Source organism: Styela clava, chromosome 2 (assembly GCF_964204865.1).
Source record: "Styela clava chromosome 2, kaStyClav1.hap1.2, whole genome shotgun sequence".
Lineage (NCBI taxonomy): Eukaryota > Metazoa > Chordata > Ascidiacea > Stolidobranchia > Styelidae > Styela > Styela clava.
The window spans coordinates 23,009,826-23,031,148 of record NC_135251.1 but is presented as its reverse complement, the minus strand read 5'-3'; the positions used below and the strand labels follow the sequence as shown (position 1 = coordinate 23,031,148).

The 21,323-nt window shown below is 34.0% G+C and overlaps 1 protein-coding gene across 4 annotated transcripts; it reads left to right on the top strand.

The window, feature by feature from the left end:
- The first annotated feature begins 1,461 nt into the window (after positions 1–1,461).
- On the top strand, positions 1,462–20,912 carry LOC120336966 (ATP-binding cassette sub-family C member 4-like). Of its 4 annotated transcripts, none has more exons than XM_039404778.2 (29): positions 1,462–1,568; positions 2,333–2,443; positions 2,989–3,112; positions 3,471–3,683; positions 5,070–5,159; positions 5,552–5,715; positions 6,039–6,164; positions 11,189–11,327; positions 11,647–11,754; positions 12,196–12,303; positions 12,537–12,641; positions 12,891–13,082; positions 13,383–13,595; positions 13,669–13,737; positions 14,029–14,137; positions 14,634–14,752; positions 14,912–15,096; positions 15,524–15,708; positions 16,052–16,198; positions 16,419–16,498; positions 16,782–16,932; positions 17,495–17,614; positions 17,889–18,106; positions 18,250–18,444; positions 18,652–18,810; positions 19,009–19,098; positions 19,412–19,584; positions 20,000–20,105; positions 20,196–20,912. In XM_039404778.2, the coding sequence occupies exons 1-29, from the start codon at positions 1,507–1,509 to the stop codon at positions 20,334–20,336; spliced, it is 4,002 nt and encodes a 1,333-aa protein (XP_039260712.2). In that variant the 5' UTR covers positions 1,462–1,506; the 3' UTR covers positions 20,337–20,912. The 4 variants fall into 4 exon arrangements, 3 of the variants coding, with proteins under 3 accessions (XP_039260712.2, XP_039260713.2, XP_077965950.1); XM_078109824.1 differs by lacking the exon at positions 1,462–1,568 and adding an exon at positions 2,010–2,208; XM_039404779.2 differs by lacking the exons at positions 20,000–20,105; positions 20,196–20,912 and having other exon boundaries at positions 19,009–19,116; positions 19,412–19,502.
- Positions 20,913–21,323: the final 411 nt, after the last annotated feature.

Here is a 21,323-nt window from a genome sequence, read left to right as displayed (position 1 = left end):
TAATATAATATTATATACATAGTTGACAAAAAAAAACGCATTTGTCATGATTGATATCTTTTCTTCTTTATTAATAAAATGTAAACAATTTTTTCAAATTAAGCAATGTTTCCGTCCCTGAATTGGACTATTTGTTCTCATTCCGTCCCTAATGTTTCGTGCATTTAAATTAAATATGGATATCCCGTGTACGATGCATTTTGCATATGTTCGCTTGGAAACAATTGACTATTTTGAAAAAAAATAACTAAAAAAAAATAAATTGTTCTTAAAGTAGACATTGGTCCTGCGAAAATACTGTATTACACTGCAATAATACTTAATGGCGAGTCGAAGATACACCAATAAATATAAATGTGTGTAGCAAAAAATACAACACTTTTTTCCACATACCAGTAAACATCTCATTTTATTTTATTATCATGTTATTCGGTCTAATTTTTATTTAATGAATAACACTGATCTCATTTGTTACGTTCAAATTAGAAGGTACAGCTGGTACTAGGATGTGTTTTATTTGTTAATAACTGCCTTGCAATTTATTTTTCACAGACAAATAAACGGGGAAATAAATAATACACATATTCTGGAGTGCAAGTACAAACTAATATCCAGTCATAATTTCTGATATTGAATATTTGTCAATGAGCAAACCTATTTTTAGGGAAGGGATAATATTTCTAATTTTGTGCTCGAAAATTTATTCCTTTAAATCATCATATGAAAAATGGTGTGAGATAAATTTAGCATTAACTTCTATCGAATAGAATGTGTGATTGACAATACTCCACAGTTCGTTCTTACAATGTTTTTTGATGTCACGATTACTGAAATAATTACACAAATCAATAGCGAATGTGTCATATCATGAGCATGAAATAATTCTTCATAAAAATTATGCCGCGTGTGGGACAATCATGGCGTCAGAGCCTAAATGACACCAATTGTCTACCATGTGTGTTTGTGACTAAATTTTTGAATAATATGAATAAAACTTGGCAGCGTTGACTTTTATCATTTTGATTCAACATATCGTACGATTTAGTTCATGCAATCCGTTTCGGGCTTAGCTTATTTGGCTCATGTAGTTTGGGAAAACGGATTACTAATACTAAATACTCGCAGGCGTTTTGTTGCAGAGATAGAATTTTAAAAATTTGAAAGCTATACAGGATATAAAAAGTCTATTAGAATGTAATGACAGCTTAATCATTTTCATTTTAGATATCAAAGTAGTGTCTTTCAGTCGGTAAACCTAAACAGTCGCCGTATCTTATTACTATCGAGAAATGACATTGACACAACGAGCAAACATGAAAAAAATTTAAGTTTTTGTATTGCAATTTTCTGTCGTATAGCGCCGTTGAGTGCTTGATTGATTTAATCCTCCGTACCCTTTGGCTTAAGTCATATAATTTATTACTAATCATAGTATTTTAAGGTAAATTTATATTTTTGCAGTTAGAACTGTGTAAAATAGCAATAACAATATTATAATTCCGAAGTATGAAGAAATTACGTCCAAATCCAATGGCTCAAGCAAATATATTCTCCATGTTATCATATTGGTGAGTAATATACATATGTTGTAATCACTTATATTTATTCTTCTGCGACATTCTCCTATTATTGTAACAAATCTCGTTTTACTGGTTCACACCGCAATCAATATCTGATAGCACTCATAGCAGTCACGACATCTACCTCATTCGTTTATCTGATTTAGCTATTTTCATGCTAGCAGCATCCGCTGAGAAGGACTAGTTTTTGCTCAGCTGTTCCTGGCCATGCTTAATCAAACATCGTCGAATATTTATCTGATTTGATCTGTAGCCCAACAATGAATCTATATATCGCTTCACACTTATAATTATATATTGAGCGCTTGCAACTCTTATCAGAAAACTTTAATCGATGGCTTACTATATATAATACGTTCCAATCTTCAGTTGCACTCGCAGTTCTCATCTCTGTTACATAGCAAATATTGATGATGAAAAAATGATATTCATCAATCATAGGTGACCAGACGAAATAAAAGTCAGAATCAAAGTTGTATAGAAATAGTTGCAGTCGTGACCTGTATGTCCGTGTAAGAGTGATGGACAAGACGGGAGATTGCCTTTGCAATCAGAGTCAACCGATCGATCAAGTCTAATCTAGTCAAAACTAAAGTAAAATTACAAATTCAAAGTATTAAATCTTTAGGTACAGTTAGTAATATTTTGTAAAATATCTAGGAGTAATATAGCAGAATGGCAGTTAAAAAGTACAAACGCCAGTACATTGAGTACATATTGACCTCAATGATTTTATATTAATTTTCCAACAGGTGGTTGAATGATTTTTTTGCTGCTGGGTCCAAACGTCCGTTGCAAGATTCCGACATGTTAGAGCTTGATGCTTCTAACACGTCGTCAGAAATTACAAAAAAACTGGAAAGGTAGGATGCAACCAAATTTCAAAGTTTGTAAGTACAGAATATTTTGTTCATATCCAAATATATTTAAGTTAATCTCAAAACTCAAATAAATCTGACATTAAACTCAGAATAGTAAAAAGGTAATAAAATTAAGCAAACAAGAGGTCAATGCTCATATATATAAGGGACATATGAGGCTATAACGGAATAGTATCAAGTATTTTACAGTACCAACTCCTTGACAGCGAGGTCGCTGAAATGCGATCACGAAACCGCCACACGGTGCGCAATTTTCAATTTTGATGACAAATCCCATAGAGCCCACGAAATGTTCGAAATAAAAAAAAAGTAATATCCTCATAGCGACAACAACAATCGTGAGCCACTGAAAATTTCAGAAGTAAAATTTCAATTGGTCGGCAGTTGAAGAGAAATCGATTTTTTTCACAACAACAAAAAGAATACCAAGAAGAGGAATACTAACAAGAACAACAAAAACATAATAACAAAACGAATCATAGGTCCACTGCGTGTCCATGAAGGTAACTCGCATATTTTGTTTTTAGAAATTGGAATAAAGAAGTCGAGCGGTATAAGCACACGAAAACAAGGAAACCAAGCCTATTCAGAGCAGTAAGAATGACATATCGAAGAGAATTGGTCGTTTGTGGTGTTCTAGTATTATTTGAAGTAAGTATTGGGAACAGATCACACATACAGCAGGTGGTAACTAAAATACAAGCGATTTTGCTGACTGAAATATTCCACTGCGATTACGAAATAAACAATAGCATAGTCCTGTAACATTACATGTTTGGGTGACAGCTTCTTACATATTTTTTGTCTTTAATTTTCACACATATATTATTGGTTGTGATACGTCGGTTAAGTTAAATTTATGACTAAATGCAATCGTGTTCGTAATTCACATTAATTTGTGAATATAAATGCGCTAGCATTTGAACTATCATACCAATGAATCTTTCTCTGTCTACATTTTTTCAAAATCTCAATGTCTATCCGTAATATTTCTATCATTGATCTTCAGGAAAGCTTACGAACAGCAATACCAGTTTTAACAGCTTATTTGATCAAATATTTCGAAAATCAAGATATTCCAGTATGGCATGCATATGCCTATGCAGCTGGAATAAGTGTCATGACAATACTATTGGGAATCTTGCACCATCAACTTTTTTATAGAGCACAAAGAATCGGATGGCATATGAGAGCATCAACTTGTGCACTGATGTATAAAAAGGTACAATAAAGATGACAAAGTCATTGCGATAAAACTATATACATTGTGATGATTCTGATTTGGCAAAAATCATTTTAGAAATTTGATCTCTGTCCTTATTGTTTATCACCTTAACTCAGTGGTTCTTAACCTGGGTTCAATCGAACAAATGGGGTTCAGTGGAGCTGTTCCAGGGGTTCGACGAAGGCCCTTTGAAACAGTTGTATATTATGGGACTTTTCTATTACTTAGCCTACTAATTATGCAAAAATAACTATAGTTCATCGCAGATATTCAAACATAAACGTTCAAGAACTAATTAATTAGCTTAGCCGTGAGTATAGCTTCGCGCAGATAGAGGATTAAGTGAATCTGTCGGTGTTCTACACCTTAGATTCTAGTACATATCATTGAAAGCTCATATCTTCACATATGACGTACGTACGTGTGTATACTTATCTAGGATAGCGCTTTTAGATGTTTTTTGCTTAGGGTTTTGAAACATCTTAGGTTGTCATGACAAACCAAGGATTTTCAAGCTTAAGATTTTGCGTGATCCTTAATCATAATCTACCATACTAATGAAATTTAAATTAGGTTTACGGATAAATCGAAGATTGGCAGTAAATTGTACATAAATGAATGCAAAATCAGAGCGTGTTTGAGTTTTACTAGGTGATAAATTTGCGACAAAGAATACTTCATTGCAGAGCTTTGCCCAAAATTATCATCACCGTTCTGGATAACTTCGATATGACGCCGATTTATATCCTTTCTCTATTTCTGTAAAATAAAGCAAGTGGTGAACACTTTTATCCGCATTTCAATCCAGTTTGAAGTTGAAAAACGAATGACTTGAACTTCCAACGTTTTGAGGCTCATTATCATCTTTCGGATTTTCAAAGTTGCTATTTTTTTTATCAGTTTTTCGGCTTTTCTCCCGCACAAATACATCGCTTCCCCTGCCGCCGACACTATTGTGACAAAACAATTCCACTATCCACGAAAGGTATTGGTCTCTAAGGTTACGCCACAATGTTCATTTTCTATAATCTTGCACGAAATTAGTTTCCCTTCATAAAGTTAGAATTGGGCTCCTAATTTCAACTGTTCAGTACGATGTGGTTCGACGGGAGCTTATAAAATAGAGCAGGGTCTCGGCAGACTCGAACCACTCACTGCCTTCAGCAATAATACATGTACAACTGAAGATACGCTAGTTATATTCGAGGTGAACCGCTATAATTGGCCTAAGCCTATATAAATATGCATCAGGAAAAAATAAAAAATAAAACAGGTCATACATAAGTTAACTTGGTCATTCTGTCGTTAGAAGCACGATGTCTGTCATGCCAGTCAGTGAAAAATGACCAGCTTCTAATCACCAAGAAATTTGTTGTCTTGCAGACACTTCGACTGAGTCAAAAATCTTTGAAAGACACAACAACGGGCCAAATAGTTAACCTTGGGGCAACAGATGTGCTTCACTTTGACGCGGTTAGTAAATTGGATTTGGAAGAATAGAGTCAAATATAACAATAGAACAGTTTACATTATCGGCTGATAAACAAGTGTATAATGAATCACGCCAGTTGTTTGTTTCATTGCTTTCGATCATTATTTTGTTCTTTGGATTTACCTCATATAAACTGTTTACTTAAAGTATTCCTCAGATTATGTAACACTGCCTAATTACGCAAGCAGATCTTAAATCGTGCACTTTACAGATAAAAAAAGATCAAATTTGTAGCATTAACCCATATCATAATGGCATTTTATAGCCAAAATATTGATAATCTTTTTTCAGTGCAAAGCAATGTTTCGCAAAATCGATAAGATGCAAAATAAATCAATTACATTGAATAAGAAACTTTTGTTTTTCTTTTTAGTTCTTTATCTACTTTAATTATCTTTGGCTTGTACCACTGCAACGTATAGTTGTTGGAATATTGCTTTGGCAAGAGTTTGGAATTGCAATATTAGCTGGTATTGGAGTTCTCGTTTTATTCATGATTTTGCAAATTTTCAATGGAAGAATCTTTGGAAAACTCAGGTGATATTTTTTAACATGAAGTTTTGAAAAACAATTTGAGATATATTTGCGTCTATTAATTTTCCCACTACTATTGCTATAAGTGTAATTGTGTCTGTACCACGTGATATCCACATGTAGAATTTAAGTTCACAAAACCAATATATTGCGTCGTTTTATTGCACACCATCAATTATCAACATCTGACTGAAGTTACTTCTATTTATGCATTCAATTACCATCATGTATATTTTGTAATTCAATGAAATGTTATAATTTATCTTATCCCTTCCTATATAAAACATATGCATATTGTCTGCATAAGCCTTGGGTCTAATTTACAGGGCAATGACAGCTGTTCTCACAGATGAAAGAATTCGTCTGATGAACGAGGTGATCACAGGAATAAGGCTAATCAAAATGAATTCTTGGGAAAAATCATTTGCTAAACTTGTATCAAAAGTCAGAAGGTATTTGGATAATTAGGCTTCCCGCTGCTTGTCAGCAGGGAACCTATTGTATTCCTGTGTTTTATTATTATTATTTATTTATTATTATTAGGCTTCCCGCTGCTTGTCAGCAGGGAACCTATTGTATTCCTGTGTTCTATTATTATTATTTATTTATTATTAGGCTTCCCGCTGCTTGTCAGCAGGGAACCTATTGTATTCCTGTGTTTTATTATTATTATTTATTTATTATTATTTATTTATTATTATTTATTTATTATTTATTTTTATTATTTTTTTTTCAAATTGGTCCTACAAACTTGAAATTCACCTCAAATGTGCAGAAGTTCTCAGCTAGCAATAAAATGCAAATTTTATGCATGACTGACCACGCTTTCACGCTCCAGTGAGCAAAACGCGTTTTCAGTTTTTTTGCGATTCCTCAAAATTGATACATGCTATTGGGTTGAAATTCATAACAAAGATTAATGGACGTGTTCCGGATACGATATGTCAAGGATACGCATGACTGACCTCGGCGATACGCTCCAGTGAGCAACATAGGATTTTACATTTTCATCTTCTTCTCGAGAACGACACTACTTAGAGACTTGAAATTTACATCACATGCAGATAATAAGTCCCCCGTCATAAATTGCAAATTTTATGCATGACTGACCACGCTTTCACACTCCAGTGAGCAAAACGCGTCTATAGTTTTTTTGCGATTTCTCAAAATTGATACATGGTATTGGGTTGAAATTCATAACAATGATTAATGGACATGTTCCGGATACGATATGTCAAGGATACGCATGAGTGACCTCGGCGATACGCTCCAGTGAGCAATATAGGATTTCACATTTTCATCTTCTTCTCGAGAACAACACTACTTAGAGACTTGAAATTTAAATAACATGCAGATAATAAGTCCCCCATCTTAAATTGCAAATTTTATGCATGACTGATCACGCTTCCACGCTCCAGTGAGCAAAACGCGTCTTCAGTTTTTTTTGCGATTTCTCAAAATTGATACATGCTATTGGGTTGAAATTCATAACAATGATTAATGGACATGTTCCGGATACGATATGTCAAGGATACGCATGAGTGACCTCGGCGATACGCTCCAGTGAGCAATATAGGATTTTACATTTTCATCTTCTTCTCGAGAACGACACTACTTAGAGACTTGAAATTTACATCACATGCAGATAATAAGTCCCCCATCATAAATTGCAAATTTTATACATGACTGACCACGCTTTCACGCTCCAGTGAGCAAAACGCGTCTTCAGTTTTTTTTACGCGGAAAGCCTGTTAAAGCTGCACGCAGCTCTAGTTTTTATTATTTTTTTTTCAAATTGGTCCTACAAACTTGAAATTCACCTCAAATGTGCAGAAGTTCTCAGCTAGCAATAAAATGCAAATTTTATGCATGAGTGACCACGCTTTCACGCTCCAGTGAGCAAAACGCGTTTTCAGTTTTTTTGCGATTTCTCAAAATTGATACATGGTATTGGGTTGAAATTCATAACAATGATTAATGGACATGTTCCGGATACGACATGTCAAGGATACGCATGAGTGACCTCGGCGATACGCTCCAGTGAGCAATATAGGATTTAACATTTTCATCTTCTTCTCGAGAACGACACTACTTAGAGACTTGAAATTTAGATCACATGCAGATAATAAGTCCCCCATCATAAATTGCAAATTTTATGCATGACTGACCACGCTTTCACGCTCCAGTGAGCAAAACGCGTTTTCAGTTTTTTTGCGATTCCTCAAAATTGATACATGCTATTGGGTTGAAATTCATACCAATGATTAATGGACATGTTCTGGATACGATATGTCAAGGATACGCATGAGTGACCTCGGCGATACGCTCCAGTGAGCAATATAGGATTTAACATTTTCATCTTCTTCTCGAGAACGACACTACTTAGAGACTTGAAATTTACATCACATGCAGATAATAAGTCCCCCGTCATAAATTGCAAATTTTATGCATGACTGACCACGCTCTCACACTCCAGTGAGCAAAACGCGTCTATAGTTTTTTTGCGATTTCTCAAAATTGATACATGGTATTGGGTTGAAATTCATAACAATGATTAATGGACATGTTCCGGATACGATATGTCAAGGATACGCATGAGTGACCTCGGCGATACGCTCCAGTGAGCAATATAGGATTTCACATTTTCATCTTCTTCTCGAGAACAACACTACTTAGAGACTTGAAATTTAAATAACATGCAGATAATAAGTCCCCCATCTTAAATTGCAAATTTTATGCATGACTGATCACGCTTCCACGCTCCAGTGAGCAAAACGCGTCTTCAGTTTTTTTTGCGATTTCTCAAAATTGATACATGCTATTGGGTTGAAATTCATAACAATGATTAATGGACATGTTCCGGATACGATATGTCAAGGATACGCATGAGTGACCTCGGCGATACGCTCCAGTGAGCAATATAGGATTTTACATTTTCATCTTCTTCTCGAGAACGACACTACTTAGAGACTTGAAATTTACATCACATGCAGATAATAAGTCCCCCATCATAAATTGCAAATTTTATACATGACTGACCACGCTTTCACGCTCCAGTGAGCAAAACGCGTCTTCAGTTTTTTTTACGCGGAAAGCCTGTTAAAGCTGCACGCAGCTCTAGTTTTTATTATTTTTTTTTCAAATTGGTCCTACAAACTTGAAATTCACCTCAAATGTGCAGAAGTTCTCAGCTAGCAATAAAATGCAAATTTTATGCATGAGTGACCACGCTTTCACGCTCCAGTGAGCAAAACGCGTTTTCAGTTTTTTTGCGATTTCTCAAAATTGATACATGGTATTGGGTTGAAATTCATAACAATGATTAATGGACATGTTCCGGATACGACATGTCAAGGATACGCATGAGTGACCTCGGCGATACGCTCCAGTGAGCAATATAGGATTTAACATTTTCATCTTCTTCTCGAGAACGACACTACTTAGAGACTTGAAATTTAGATCACATGCAGATAATAAGTCCCCCATCATAAATTGCAAATTTTATGCATGACTGACCACGCTTTCACGCTCCAGTGAGCAAAACGCGTTTTCAGTTTTTTTGCGATTCCTCAAAATTGATACATGCTATTGGGTTGAAATTCATACCAATGATTAATGGACATGTTCTGGATACGATATGTCAAGGATACGCATGAGTGACCTCGGCGATACGCTCCAGTGAGCAATATAGGATTTAACATTTTCATCTTCTTCTCGAGAACGACACTACTTAGAGACTTGAAATTTACATCACATGCAGACAATAAGTCCCCCATCATAATTTGCAAATTTTATGCATGACTGACCAAGCTTTCACGCTCCAGTGAGCAAAGCGCCTCTTCAGTTTTTTTGCGATTTCTCAAAATTGATACATGCTATTGGGTTGAAATTCATAACAATGATTGATGGACATGTTCCGGATACGACATGTCAAGGATACACATGAGTGACCTCGGCGATACGCTCCAGTGAGCAATATAGGATTTTACATTTTCATCTTTTTCTCGAGAACGACGCTACTGAGAGACTTGAAATTTACATCACATGCAGATAATAAGTCCCCCATCATAAATTGCAAATTTTATGCATGACTGACCACGCTTTCACGCTCCAGTGAGCAAAACGCGTCTTCAGTTTTTTCTACGCGGGAAGCCTGTTAAAGCTGCACGCAGCTCTAGTTATTATTATTATTATTTATTATTATTATTAGGCTTCCCGCTGCTTGTCAGCAGGGAACCTATTGTATTCCTGTGTTTTATTATTATTATTATTTATTTAATATTATTTATTTATTAATATTATTATTTATTTTTATTATTTTTTTTTCAAATTGGTCCTACAGACTTGAAATTCACCTCAAATGTGCAGAAGTTCTCAGCTAGCAATAAAATGCAAATTTTATGCATGACTGACCACGCTTTCACGCTCCAGTGAGCAAAACGCGTCTTCGTTTTTTTTGCGATTTCTCAAAATTGATACATGGTATTGGGTTGCAATTCATAACAATGATTAATAGACATGTTTCGGATACGATATGTCAAGGATACGCATGAGTGACCTCGGCGATACGCTCCAGTGAGCAATATAGGATTTAACATTTTCATCTTCTGCTCCAGAACGACACTACTTAGAGACTTGAAATTTACATCACACGCAGATAATAAGTCCCCCAACATAAATTGCAAATTTTATGCATGACTGACCACGCTTTCACGCTCCAGTGAGCAAAACGCGTCTTCAGTTTTTTTGCGATTTCTCAAAATTGATACATGCTATTGGGTTAAAATTCATAACAATGATTAATGGACATGTTCCGGATACGACATATCAAGGATACGCATGAGTGACCTCGGCGATACGCTCCAGTGAGCAATATAGGATTTTACATTTTCATCTACTTCTCGAGAACGACACTACTTAGAGACTTGAAATTTACATCACATGCAGATAATGAATCCCCCATCATAAACTGCAAATTTTATGCATGACTGACCACGTTTTCACGCTCCAGTGAGCAAAACGCGTTTTCAGTTTTTTTGCGATTTCTCAAAATTGATACATGTTATTGGGTTGCAATTCATAACAATGATTAATGGACATGTTCCGGATACGATATGTCAAGGATACGCATGAGTGACCTCGGCGATACGCTCCAGTGAGCAATATAGGATTTTACATTTTCATCTTCTTCTCGAGAACGACACTACTTCGAGACTTGGAATTTACATCACATGCAGATAATGAATCCCCCATCATAAACTGCAAATTTTATGCATGACTGACCACACTTTCACGCTCCAGTGAGCAAAACGCGTCTTCAGCTTTTTTTACGCGGGAAGCCTGTTAAAGCTGCACGCAGCTCTAGTTGGACATTACTTTTTTAAGAAGGAACAAATGTGTAATGGAAAATACAATCATCTGTTGGCTTCGTTTTCTTTTTATCTGATCTACTACATGCATGTTCATTTTCATAAAGGAAAGAGGTGATTCGAATTCTTTTATCGTCTTCCATCAGAGCTATGAATTACAGTGTGTATGTATGCCAGGGCAAGATACTGACATTCATCATATTCCTACTATATGTCTTATTGGGAGGTGGAATTTCAGCATCAAAGGTACGTAAATATTGATAACTGAATATTTCTCAAAATCAAATATTATGACATATACAATTTGTACAAAACAAAAAGATAAAATATATATTCAACTCAAAAAATTAAAGTAAAAATACAAATAAAACAATTAAATTAGTCAGGGTTATTTACATGTGTTTAATTATCTGAAATCGACATCGAAAAATATCATCAATTTCTTGTATTCGATCCTAAACTTGTGTACATGAACTCGGGATTAATTTGTAAACGAGTATACTAGTCTCTCATGCTTTATCTTTACGATGTTCTGTAGCCAAAATTATACAATATTTTAATTTAGATATTTTTATTAATTGGACTCAGTTATGTGATGGGATTCACTGGGAAGGCATTTGCGCTAGCGTTTGAACTTATGTCATTAATCAACGTATCAATGGCGCGAATACAGGTAATGGCAATGTTTAGTGCACATTGTAAAGCTTTGGTCATTACAGTTTATTTTCATGCATAGCTTTATTTGAGATTACTACTTTTTTAACCCTACGATACAAGACTGCTAATGTCATTTTGTTTTCATTTATGTTGTCGCAAAGGAGAAATATGACATTAGTATTTCACGAGTATTTTGCGTTCAAAACATAATTCTATAAGTTTTTTCCCATTCATTTGTTCACCTTCATATTTTCACCTGTTTTATTGTACATTATCGCGCATATTTCTTTTGAAATAATTACCTTTTACAAAAATCTGTGACCTGGTCTTTTTCCCAGCAAGTCCGAAAAAAATATTTTGAGACAAACGAACATGTTATAAAGTTATGACCTGATAATAATAGTACTTTTATGTATCTACAAACTGAATCACTAAAAAATGTTTATGATCTTGTCAGAAATATTTACTGATGGATGAATTTTCTGAAATTCAAACGTGTTTCCAACCCAAATCCAACGAAGAATATTTTGTTGAATTTAAGAACTTCAGTGGAAAATGGGAATTGGTAAGAAGGCAAATATAAAAAGATTCTCAGCTCTGAGAATAAATATCTGCTATACAAATATAATAAAAGAAATACCTAAAAGATCTGATTCTCAATTCAAACTCAGCTCACACCCGACATGAAAATGCTTCAAGTTTAAATATATTGAGAATATTCTCGATTAATATTTCTGTTTCCTCCAACATCTCATGACAAAAACATTGAATATTACTGAATGTACAATTTTCACTCAGAATGAAGATACCAAAGAAAGACCAGAAATCACTTTAAAATGTATAAACGTTCGGGTGGAAGCAGGAAAACTTCTTGCAGTTATTGGACCTGTCGGCGCAGGAAAGGTAAGCAAATGAGGGAACAAATGTTTTGTTTACTAATTTGTATTTACTGGAATGCAAAAGGTTTCTTCTTAAAACAAAATTTTCCTCTGAATTTTCGATATTTTTTTATGTAATTCCAACGAGTTCTCTTACCAAAATAGTTGGAAAAAATTCTACTGCCGAAAATTTTACTTCTCCGAAGAAGGTAAAATTTTGCAAATTTTCCTTGTAAAGCATTAAAATATTTATTTAAATATTTATTTATTTTAGTCCTCTTTCTTGAGCGCAATACTCGGCGAATTACCGGCGTTAACAGGTAAAGCTTTAGTTCATGGGCGTATCTCTTACTCAAATCAACTTCCGTGGGTCTTCTCCGGTACTGTGCGGGAAAACATCTTGTTTGGTCACGAATTCGATAAAGACCATTATGACGAAGTGATCAAAGCGTGCTGTTTAAGGAAGGTATAAAATGCTGCGTGTTATGTATGTATTCTATAAGTAATGTGGGAAAATTTATTGAAAATGTAGAGAGTTTTTATATCTTTATATAACTTTGAAATAACTCGTAGACGCATAAATATATATCGAAATAAATGTCTTTCTTGATGTTATCAAAATCTTCGAAATAAAATATACTTGAATCGAATTTATCGAAGTTCATTCACAGAAATTCTGGCAGAGCGTTGCAATACATACAGTTCATATTATTTCTGACCCATTTTTATCGGCAACATTTAATATTGTCATTACAAACAATTTCAGGATTTAAATCTTCTGACTGATGGAGACTTAACACTAATAGGAGAGCGCGGTGTCACGTTAAGTGGTGGCCAGAAAGCAAGGGTTAGCCTAGCACGAGCAGCTTATAAAAAGAACGCAAATATCTGCTTATTAGACAATCCATTGAGCGCAGTGGATACAAGGGTAGCAGGTCACATATTTAAACACTGTATTTGCGAACTCATGAAAGACAAGGTAACTCATCACGTTTCATTTGTTTTATTTGGTGACTTTTCAGTGGCACTCAAACTATAATCCTTTTTACCAGGTTCGGGTACTTGTGACTCATCAATTACAGTTACTGGAAAACGTTGATGAAATTCTCATTTTCAAAGAGGTTATAATGCTTTTATAACTTTTGCTTTATAATTATGTAGATTATTTTTATCAGATATAATATTTTCCACCGTTTTCCCAATAAAATTCCTTGGACCCCCTGAAGTATGCTCACCAAGATGGCGCACAACCTGAAGTCAGGTTGTGTACCAGGTTAGGTTTCAGGTTGTGAGACATCCTGTTGCGCATACTTCAGGAATACCTGAATGATTAAAAAAAGGCAATATTCTTATATGCACAGCAAATATCGCCACCTTACTTTTATTGTGATTTCCTTGCATTAATGCTTTAGGGAAGAGTATGTGATCGCGGAACGTATATTGAACTCCAGGCTAATGGTGTAGATTTTGCTGCTTTGCTCAATGAAAAGAATGAAAACAAAATCGAAAATGCTACGGAAAGTATGCGTTTTATATTTATGGAGCATATAATAAGTTCGAAACTGGCGACATAACGCTTGCTAGATTAGTGACATATTTTATCCTGGTGTTTCGTTCTCTCATTACTTATCGATCTTAAGATCGGTAAGTATGTTGATAGGTATTTGTCTGTCTGTCTGTCTGTCTGTCTGTATGTCTGTTTGTTTGTCTGTTAGATTAATGCGATATTTCAAGAAGGCGAGGTTGAATCTGCTCCATGTGCATGTGCATTCATCATATGTCGGACCAGACGCATAATGATTTTGGATGAATTATGTCGTATAATTAGCAAGTTATTAATTAATTAGTGATGGGATACGTGGTGTCACTATAGAGTCATGAATCGAAACCGCAGTTTCGATCGATAAGTCTTCAGTCTCCGACCGATAACCTCGTTTATTCTTCACTGAAAATACTTGAAGAAATTATTTTATATTTAAACAAATTATTTAATTTAAATCTTAATTGCTTTTCACAGAAGAAAGTACGCATAGGAAATCAAACACAACATCTCCCACGAAGTTGAGAAAAAGTTCATTAAACTTATCGCAAGTATCCAATATTTCGAAAAATTCGTTCACTGAGATGCTGGATGAAGTGAGCTTCAATATTGTAAATAACCAATAAAATTAAAATTGAATTATTATTGTCAATTGATGATTGGCAAACAAAAATAGAATATTTGCTCTGCATATAAAAAGAATTAAATGCAATATAGAACATCTCAAGAGTAAAAGTGTATTAATTTTCATACAGACACAAGAAGAAAGTATTGAAGAGAATACGCGAAAAGAAGCTCGAGAGCAAGGACGCATTGGTGGAAACGTTTATCTTGAGTATTTTAGAGTTGCGACGAACACGTTGACACTTATTTTGTTTTTCATCGTTGTCATAGCCAGTCACGCGCTTTACATCCTGAACGACTGGTGGCTATCAGAATGGTACGTCTATTATAAAGATGAGAACCTATAAGCTATTTCGTGAAATATGAAACATTCAACTTACTGTTCGCTCAGTGGCAAAGTTTTGAATTTTAATGCTTTCAGTGCTTGGTCCACGCAATACTTGTAATGCCAAAACTTAATGACGAGTTGGGTTTGTTCTTGAGTTTGTGATCGACAAATGAAGAAGTATGTTAAGACATTACTCTGTCAAGAATGATCAAAGTTATTTAATGATTTTTACCTAACTATTGTCGTATTGTTTTCTACTTGAGAGTTTTAAATAAAACATTTGCTTTGATGATTGTATTTTATGTTTGAATCGAAATGTTTGAATTTATTGAATGTGAGCCAGATTACAATCTCGTTAAATAAGTTTTGTTCCGCTTCATACTGACGATATTTACATATTGGTGTTTAAATACAGGGCAACTTCATACGAAAATTATACAGCATTTTCAACGACACAGAATTCACCATTTAATTTATCAGTATTATATTCTGGATCAGGAATAGTTAATTCACGTTCTAAATTTTTGAATTTGAGCACCTCCACAATACTTGGCCAAAGAGAAGAATTTAATTCACATTTTTATCTGAAAGTGTATGCAGGTAATTATGGCGGAACGCTTTAGAATTTAAAGTTTAGAACTTTAGGGGATGATTCTGGCTTTTAAATTATCAATTTTTCGAAATTGTTTTAGTCATTATTTTTCATATATTGACATTGCTTATCAGGTAATATTGCTCAAAGATTTATAAACAGAAACAAACCGATATTTTGTTAATATTTGTATCGGTAATTAAGTATACCAACTGCATGATAAATGTATTATTTCCGCCATCTTGGTTTTCAAATGATTAGATAGTTTACAAAAATTTATTATTGATTTTTATTGTATTGGAACGGTTATAATGTGGAATTGAATTTTTCAGCCATTATATTACTTTTCAGTCCTTTGTGTGTCAATGATCCTTGCAGTGGTGCTACGCACAAATATGAATTTATACATTTGTGTCACGTCTGGCATCCACATGCACAAAAAGATGTTTCAAGCAATCCTAAGAGCCCCGATCAGGTTTTTCGATACAAATCCGTCAGGTATATGGAACATGTCTTCATTTAGTACCTAGAATACATTTGAATATACTTTTAGAATATATTTGAATGTTGAATGTTTAATATTATAATATATTATAAGAACTTGGCATTGAATGCATATTGTGCAGAACAAATGTTAACCTCACTACATGGAAATATAAGACAGTACATATATTTATTGCATTTTGAATAAAGTTTATTATGTTCCAAACAATAACAGGGCGAATTCTAAACAGATTTTCCAAAGACATGGGACAGATAGATGAGCTTCTTCCAATCGCATTTATGGACTTTCTCTGGGTGACTACTATATTATAATAGCGGTTATGGCGTTTGGTTAGAAAAATCTAATGCGTTATGTTTAGTTGACTGGTTTGATTTTAGGTTTTCATCGAATCGAATTTTTTTTTATGTCACTGCAACAGTAAATTACTTTCAATCAAATACCAGACCAGTTCCGTTTGTCCTTACGAATTAAAGTCACAAGTCAGAAACTTAAAGACAAGTTTATCTCAATAACAGCATTATTGTTCCCGAATTTTATATTAATGTCGTTAATTTTGAATTATTCTTATATTCACAGATTTTCGGACTAATCATCGGTGTCGTGATTCTAACATTAGTGATCAACTATTTAGTTATCGTTATTGTTATCCCACTAATCATATGTTTCATGTGGTTGAGGAGTTACTACCTACGTACGTCAAGAGATATAAAAAGATTAGAAGGAACATGTAAGAAAAGTATCATGATATAGATTTATTTCTCAATAATTTTTTATCAATGCATTTATAGGATTTACATTGTGACAAACAATACGATAAAATGCAGTTAAAGTGAAAGACAGAACATTTCGAAATCACTCACACACTCGCGTCTGCATATTCGGACTAGAAGTATACATATGGATCGTTTTGTTAAATTCCTGTTGTTGAGAATGGTATTTTCGCCACAACTAAATGACCAATCAGCCCTCATATTTTCATTACTTAACAATAGCAAAATGTCTAGAATACTATGACTTTCATTTTGTCAAATATCCTATTATACCGATATTTCATCAAAAATTTTACTGTTTGATTAAATTTCAAATAAAGGGGAACACTTTTTATTCGGTATTGATCGGCCTCCTATTTCTTGTTGATTGATTTTCAACTCGTTTCTCTACCGTGCCGGTACCGATACACGACAATCATGTCCCTTGTTTTCGGTGAAGTTGTCCTATAATTTGTGCATTTTATAATTTCAATGTTGTAAACTATCTGTCTCTATTTACTATCAAATTCAATGTTTTAGATAGGAGCCCAGTCTTCAGTCTACTATCTTCAACATTGGAAGGTTTGCCTACTGTCCGTGCTTTCGGCGTTCAAAGCGAATTCGAAAACAAATTTCACGAATTTCAAGATCTACACAGTGGTATTTTTATTTAAAAATACATACATAAATATGTAGGCTACATATATAAATATATATATATATATTGTTAGCCTATTACATCTCGCTTGAGATACGACTGCATTTATAATGTTACAAGACAATCAAAGTTTACCAAATCAAATTATGTTGACATTATCCCAAATTTTGCCCACAAATTCGCTTGAACTGATACAATGATTCAACACGCTGAGCCCATTTTTGCTTGATTGCATTTCTGATGTTATAGTTTGTCAGTATACATTTCTCATTTTAGCTTCCTGGTTTTTGTTTCTTGTTGGTTCAAGATGGTTTGGGTTGCGACTCGATTTGATATCTGCCACTTTTGTATCAACTGTTACATTCTTCTCCGTCATTGGTGCTTCGTTTCTGAATCTAAATCCGGGTGAAATTGGATTGATTTTAACTTATACAACGTCGTTGGTCAATATATTTCAATGGGGAGTTCGTCAAAGTGCTGAAGTTGAAAACTTGGTAAGAATAATGCTTTTCAATGTATCAATTGATTGTCCTTTAAATCCTGAGTAAACTATATATTGCAGGAAAATTATTAAACTATGACTTTTCCAACACTTTTGTCCTTCATCTCATATTAAAAAAATTTCAATTTCACGTAGATGACATCGGTAGAAAGAGTACAGCAATATTACCGCATACCTCCAGAACCAGTAGAAGAAAATCCAGATAAAAAGCCGCCGGAAAGTTGGCCCAAACATGGATCTATCAAGTTTGAAAACGTTTCTTTCTCGTATTACAATGGTGGACCAGATGTGCTAAGAAACGTTGATTTTGAAATACGGCCCAAAGAAAAGGTCAGTTAGTTTCAAGTGAAATCCCATTGAAGCCAAATTTGGCATTACAGGAATGATTTCTAGTATACAACGAAGTTAAAAAATTTTCGTAAAAAAGTATCACGTCCTGAACTAAATACATACTACTAAAACGGTTTGAATTATTTTAAAATATCTGAATATTTATCAAATTTATCATGGAGTATATTTTGAAACATTTTTGTCTAGATAGGAGTCGTCGGCCGAACTGGTGCAGGTAAAAGCTCTCTTATATCAGCACTTTTCAGACTGGCGGAATTAACAAATGGTGAAATATATATTGATGGAGTTCCCATAACACCTTTGGGACTTCAAGATCTACGGAAAGCATTATCTATAATTCCCCAGGTATTTACTATTACTACATGTCATCTTCTCTTCAAGTTCCAATATTGGTTTGTACATGAAAATTCGGAGGCGCAAATTTGTGTCGCAAATTATTTAATTAAAGATAAGAGATGTGGAAGAGGCATATAAATAAATTTATATAGTGCGTCAAGTTATTAACGGCATCTGACTGTATAAACCTCCTTTGAAAACTTACAGGATCCGATACTTTTTACCGGAACAATGCGGAGAAACATTGATCCTTTTAACCAATATTTGGATGAAGATTTATGGAACGCATTGGAGCAGGTTTTACATTGTTGATTGGTAATAATAGATGTTATGAATGATGTCTATTCGAACCATTCCATTTAAAAAAAACTTATTTAACGAGCGCAATATATATATTAAGCTTGAAGTAAGTATGAAAGGTAAAAAAAATTAAATATTAAAATAAGAACAACTTTGTGTAGACTTACAAGTAGTGGTAAATACACCAGTTCATCTAAACGTTTTATTTCTGACCAAAATTTGGAATGGAAAGTGATCATTGTTCTAGATCGGGAAGTATGGTGACATTCGAAATTTGCACAAACGACATTAGGCAATCATATTTCAATAGGTTCAGTTGAAAGAATTAGTCAGCTCCTTACCAATGAAACTCGACACAGAACTCGGTGAATCAGGTTCTAATCTCAGCGTTGGACAAAGACAACTTGTTTGTCTCGGTCGAGCAGTTTTAAATAAAAGTAAAATTCTTTTGATTGATGAAGCAACTGCAAATGTTGATATCAGGTATAATTTAAATTTATGCAAAGCGAGTGCAACTAACATATATATCATGTTTAAACACTTAGCAGTAGTGAATATATATCAAAGATATTTGAATTATACCTCAAATACAAAAAATAAATAAACATGGTGATACTTATTTTGATGACATCAAATTGAGCCATTCACCATTCAACTTGAAAGAAATAACTTACTATTAAATGGTATTTCAACATTTTCTGCAATATTGAAAATTTTATTTTATGATTGAGTGCAAGAGGGTCCTAACAAATAGTGTATTTTTACAATTCCTGTAAGTATATAAAATAAGTCGCAATTGGTCAATAAAAGCATCCCAATGTACGTCCGCTACGTATGCGATTTTATGTTCAACAGTTCGTTGTCTGATTTTCCTATTTTATTAACCTACTGCTTTCAGAACTGATCAACTAATACAAACTACAATCCGAGAGAAATTCGAGCAATGCACGGTGGTAACAATTGCACATAGAATAAATACAATTATAGATTCCGACAAAATCTTGGTGAGTTTTTGTGGTTATAAACATGCAAAAGTATCACAAAAAATTATTGATATTGATAAAAAGTGACAATTTGTGACATTATTTTTACAGGTACTTGACGAGGGACAGGTGAAAGAATATGACGAACCCCGTGCTCTTTTGTGCCAAGAAAACAGTCATTTTACTGAAATGGTGAAAAGTATTGGTTTGTCTGAAGAATCAGTTGGGATATTGGCAAATAATCACGTGTGATTTGTTGACATCTTTCAGAAATTGTTTTGATAGTGTATTATAGGCCAGGAGATTGATGTCCTTATCTGCGCATTCGCACTCCCTTGTTATTGGACACACGTTAATTAACCGAGTGTAACTCCGCTCTGAACTTCTAAAGAGTCAATAGGCACAAAATGTATTGTGGTGCCAAATGTTTGTATATTGTAAAGATGCACAATCGAATTGAATCCAAATAACAGATATATTGAAATATACACTATTTTTTCAACTCCCGAATGAAGGCCGGAAACACACGTCATCCAATTCGTCGATACAACGAACGCTATGCACACTAAACTGAGGCTTGTAGCTGTCTCGATAAATCATAATCAGGGAAATAACTAGAATGACCTATTTCATTGAATTCAACATACTATTAATATGAAGAGGTTAAATAACATTAAAATACATAGTTACAATCCCCATTCAATACACAATTTGCCATTATTGAAATTATTTTACAAAAATGTAATTTAATTTCCAAAATCAATCTCAATGTGATGTTACTATTTTTTAGGTTGGCTGACACTTTTGATATTGCTTTTTTAGTTTTCACTGCTAATTAAATACATGATATTCTAAAAATTGAGTGTGACATTTGAAGTTTATTTTGAATGCTCATAGCAAAACGAATGATAGTAAAGCAGAGCTACTACTTTTAGTTTTTTGTTTGATCATGGGTTCCACAGTATGATATGAATATATACTTATACATAAGACATTGAATACGTGGCAACTGCACCTGTTAACGATCGTTGCAACCGCTCTTGCTAACAGCAGAGATATAACGTAAATAAAGTAAATGCATCCAATCTTACTGACTATAAGTGAAGTGGAAAGCGATGTAAGTAAGTCTCACTTTCGCTTTTGGAGTCATAGACGACGTTATATATATAATTTAGGGTTACCATATATCCAAACCCTAAAAGGAGGACACATCGTTTGGTGGAACAATATTACACCGTG

Coding starts and splice junctions, on each gene's coding strand:
- LOC120336966 (XM_039404778.2), top strand. CDS start 1,507: ATGAAGAAATTACGTCCAAATCCAATGGCTCAAGCAAATATATTCTCC. Junction 1,569..2,332: donor TTCTCCATGTTATCATATTG/GTGAGTAATATA, acceptor ATTTTCCAACAG/GTGGTTGAATGATTTTTTTG. Junction 14,138..14,633: donor AATCGAAAATGCTACGGAAA/GTATGCGTTTTA, acceptor TGCTTTTCACAG/AAGAAAGTACGCATAGGAAA.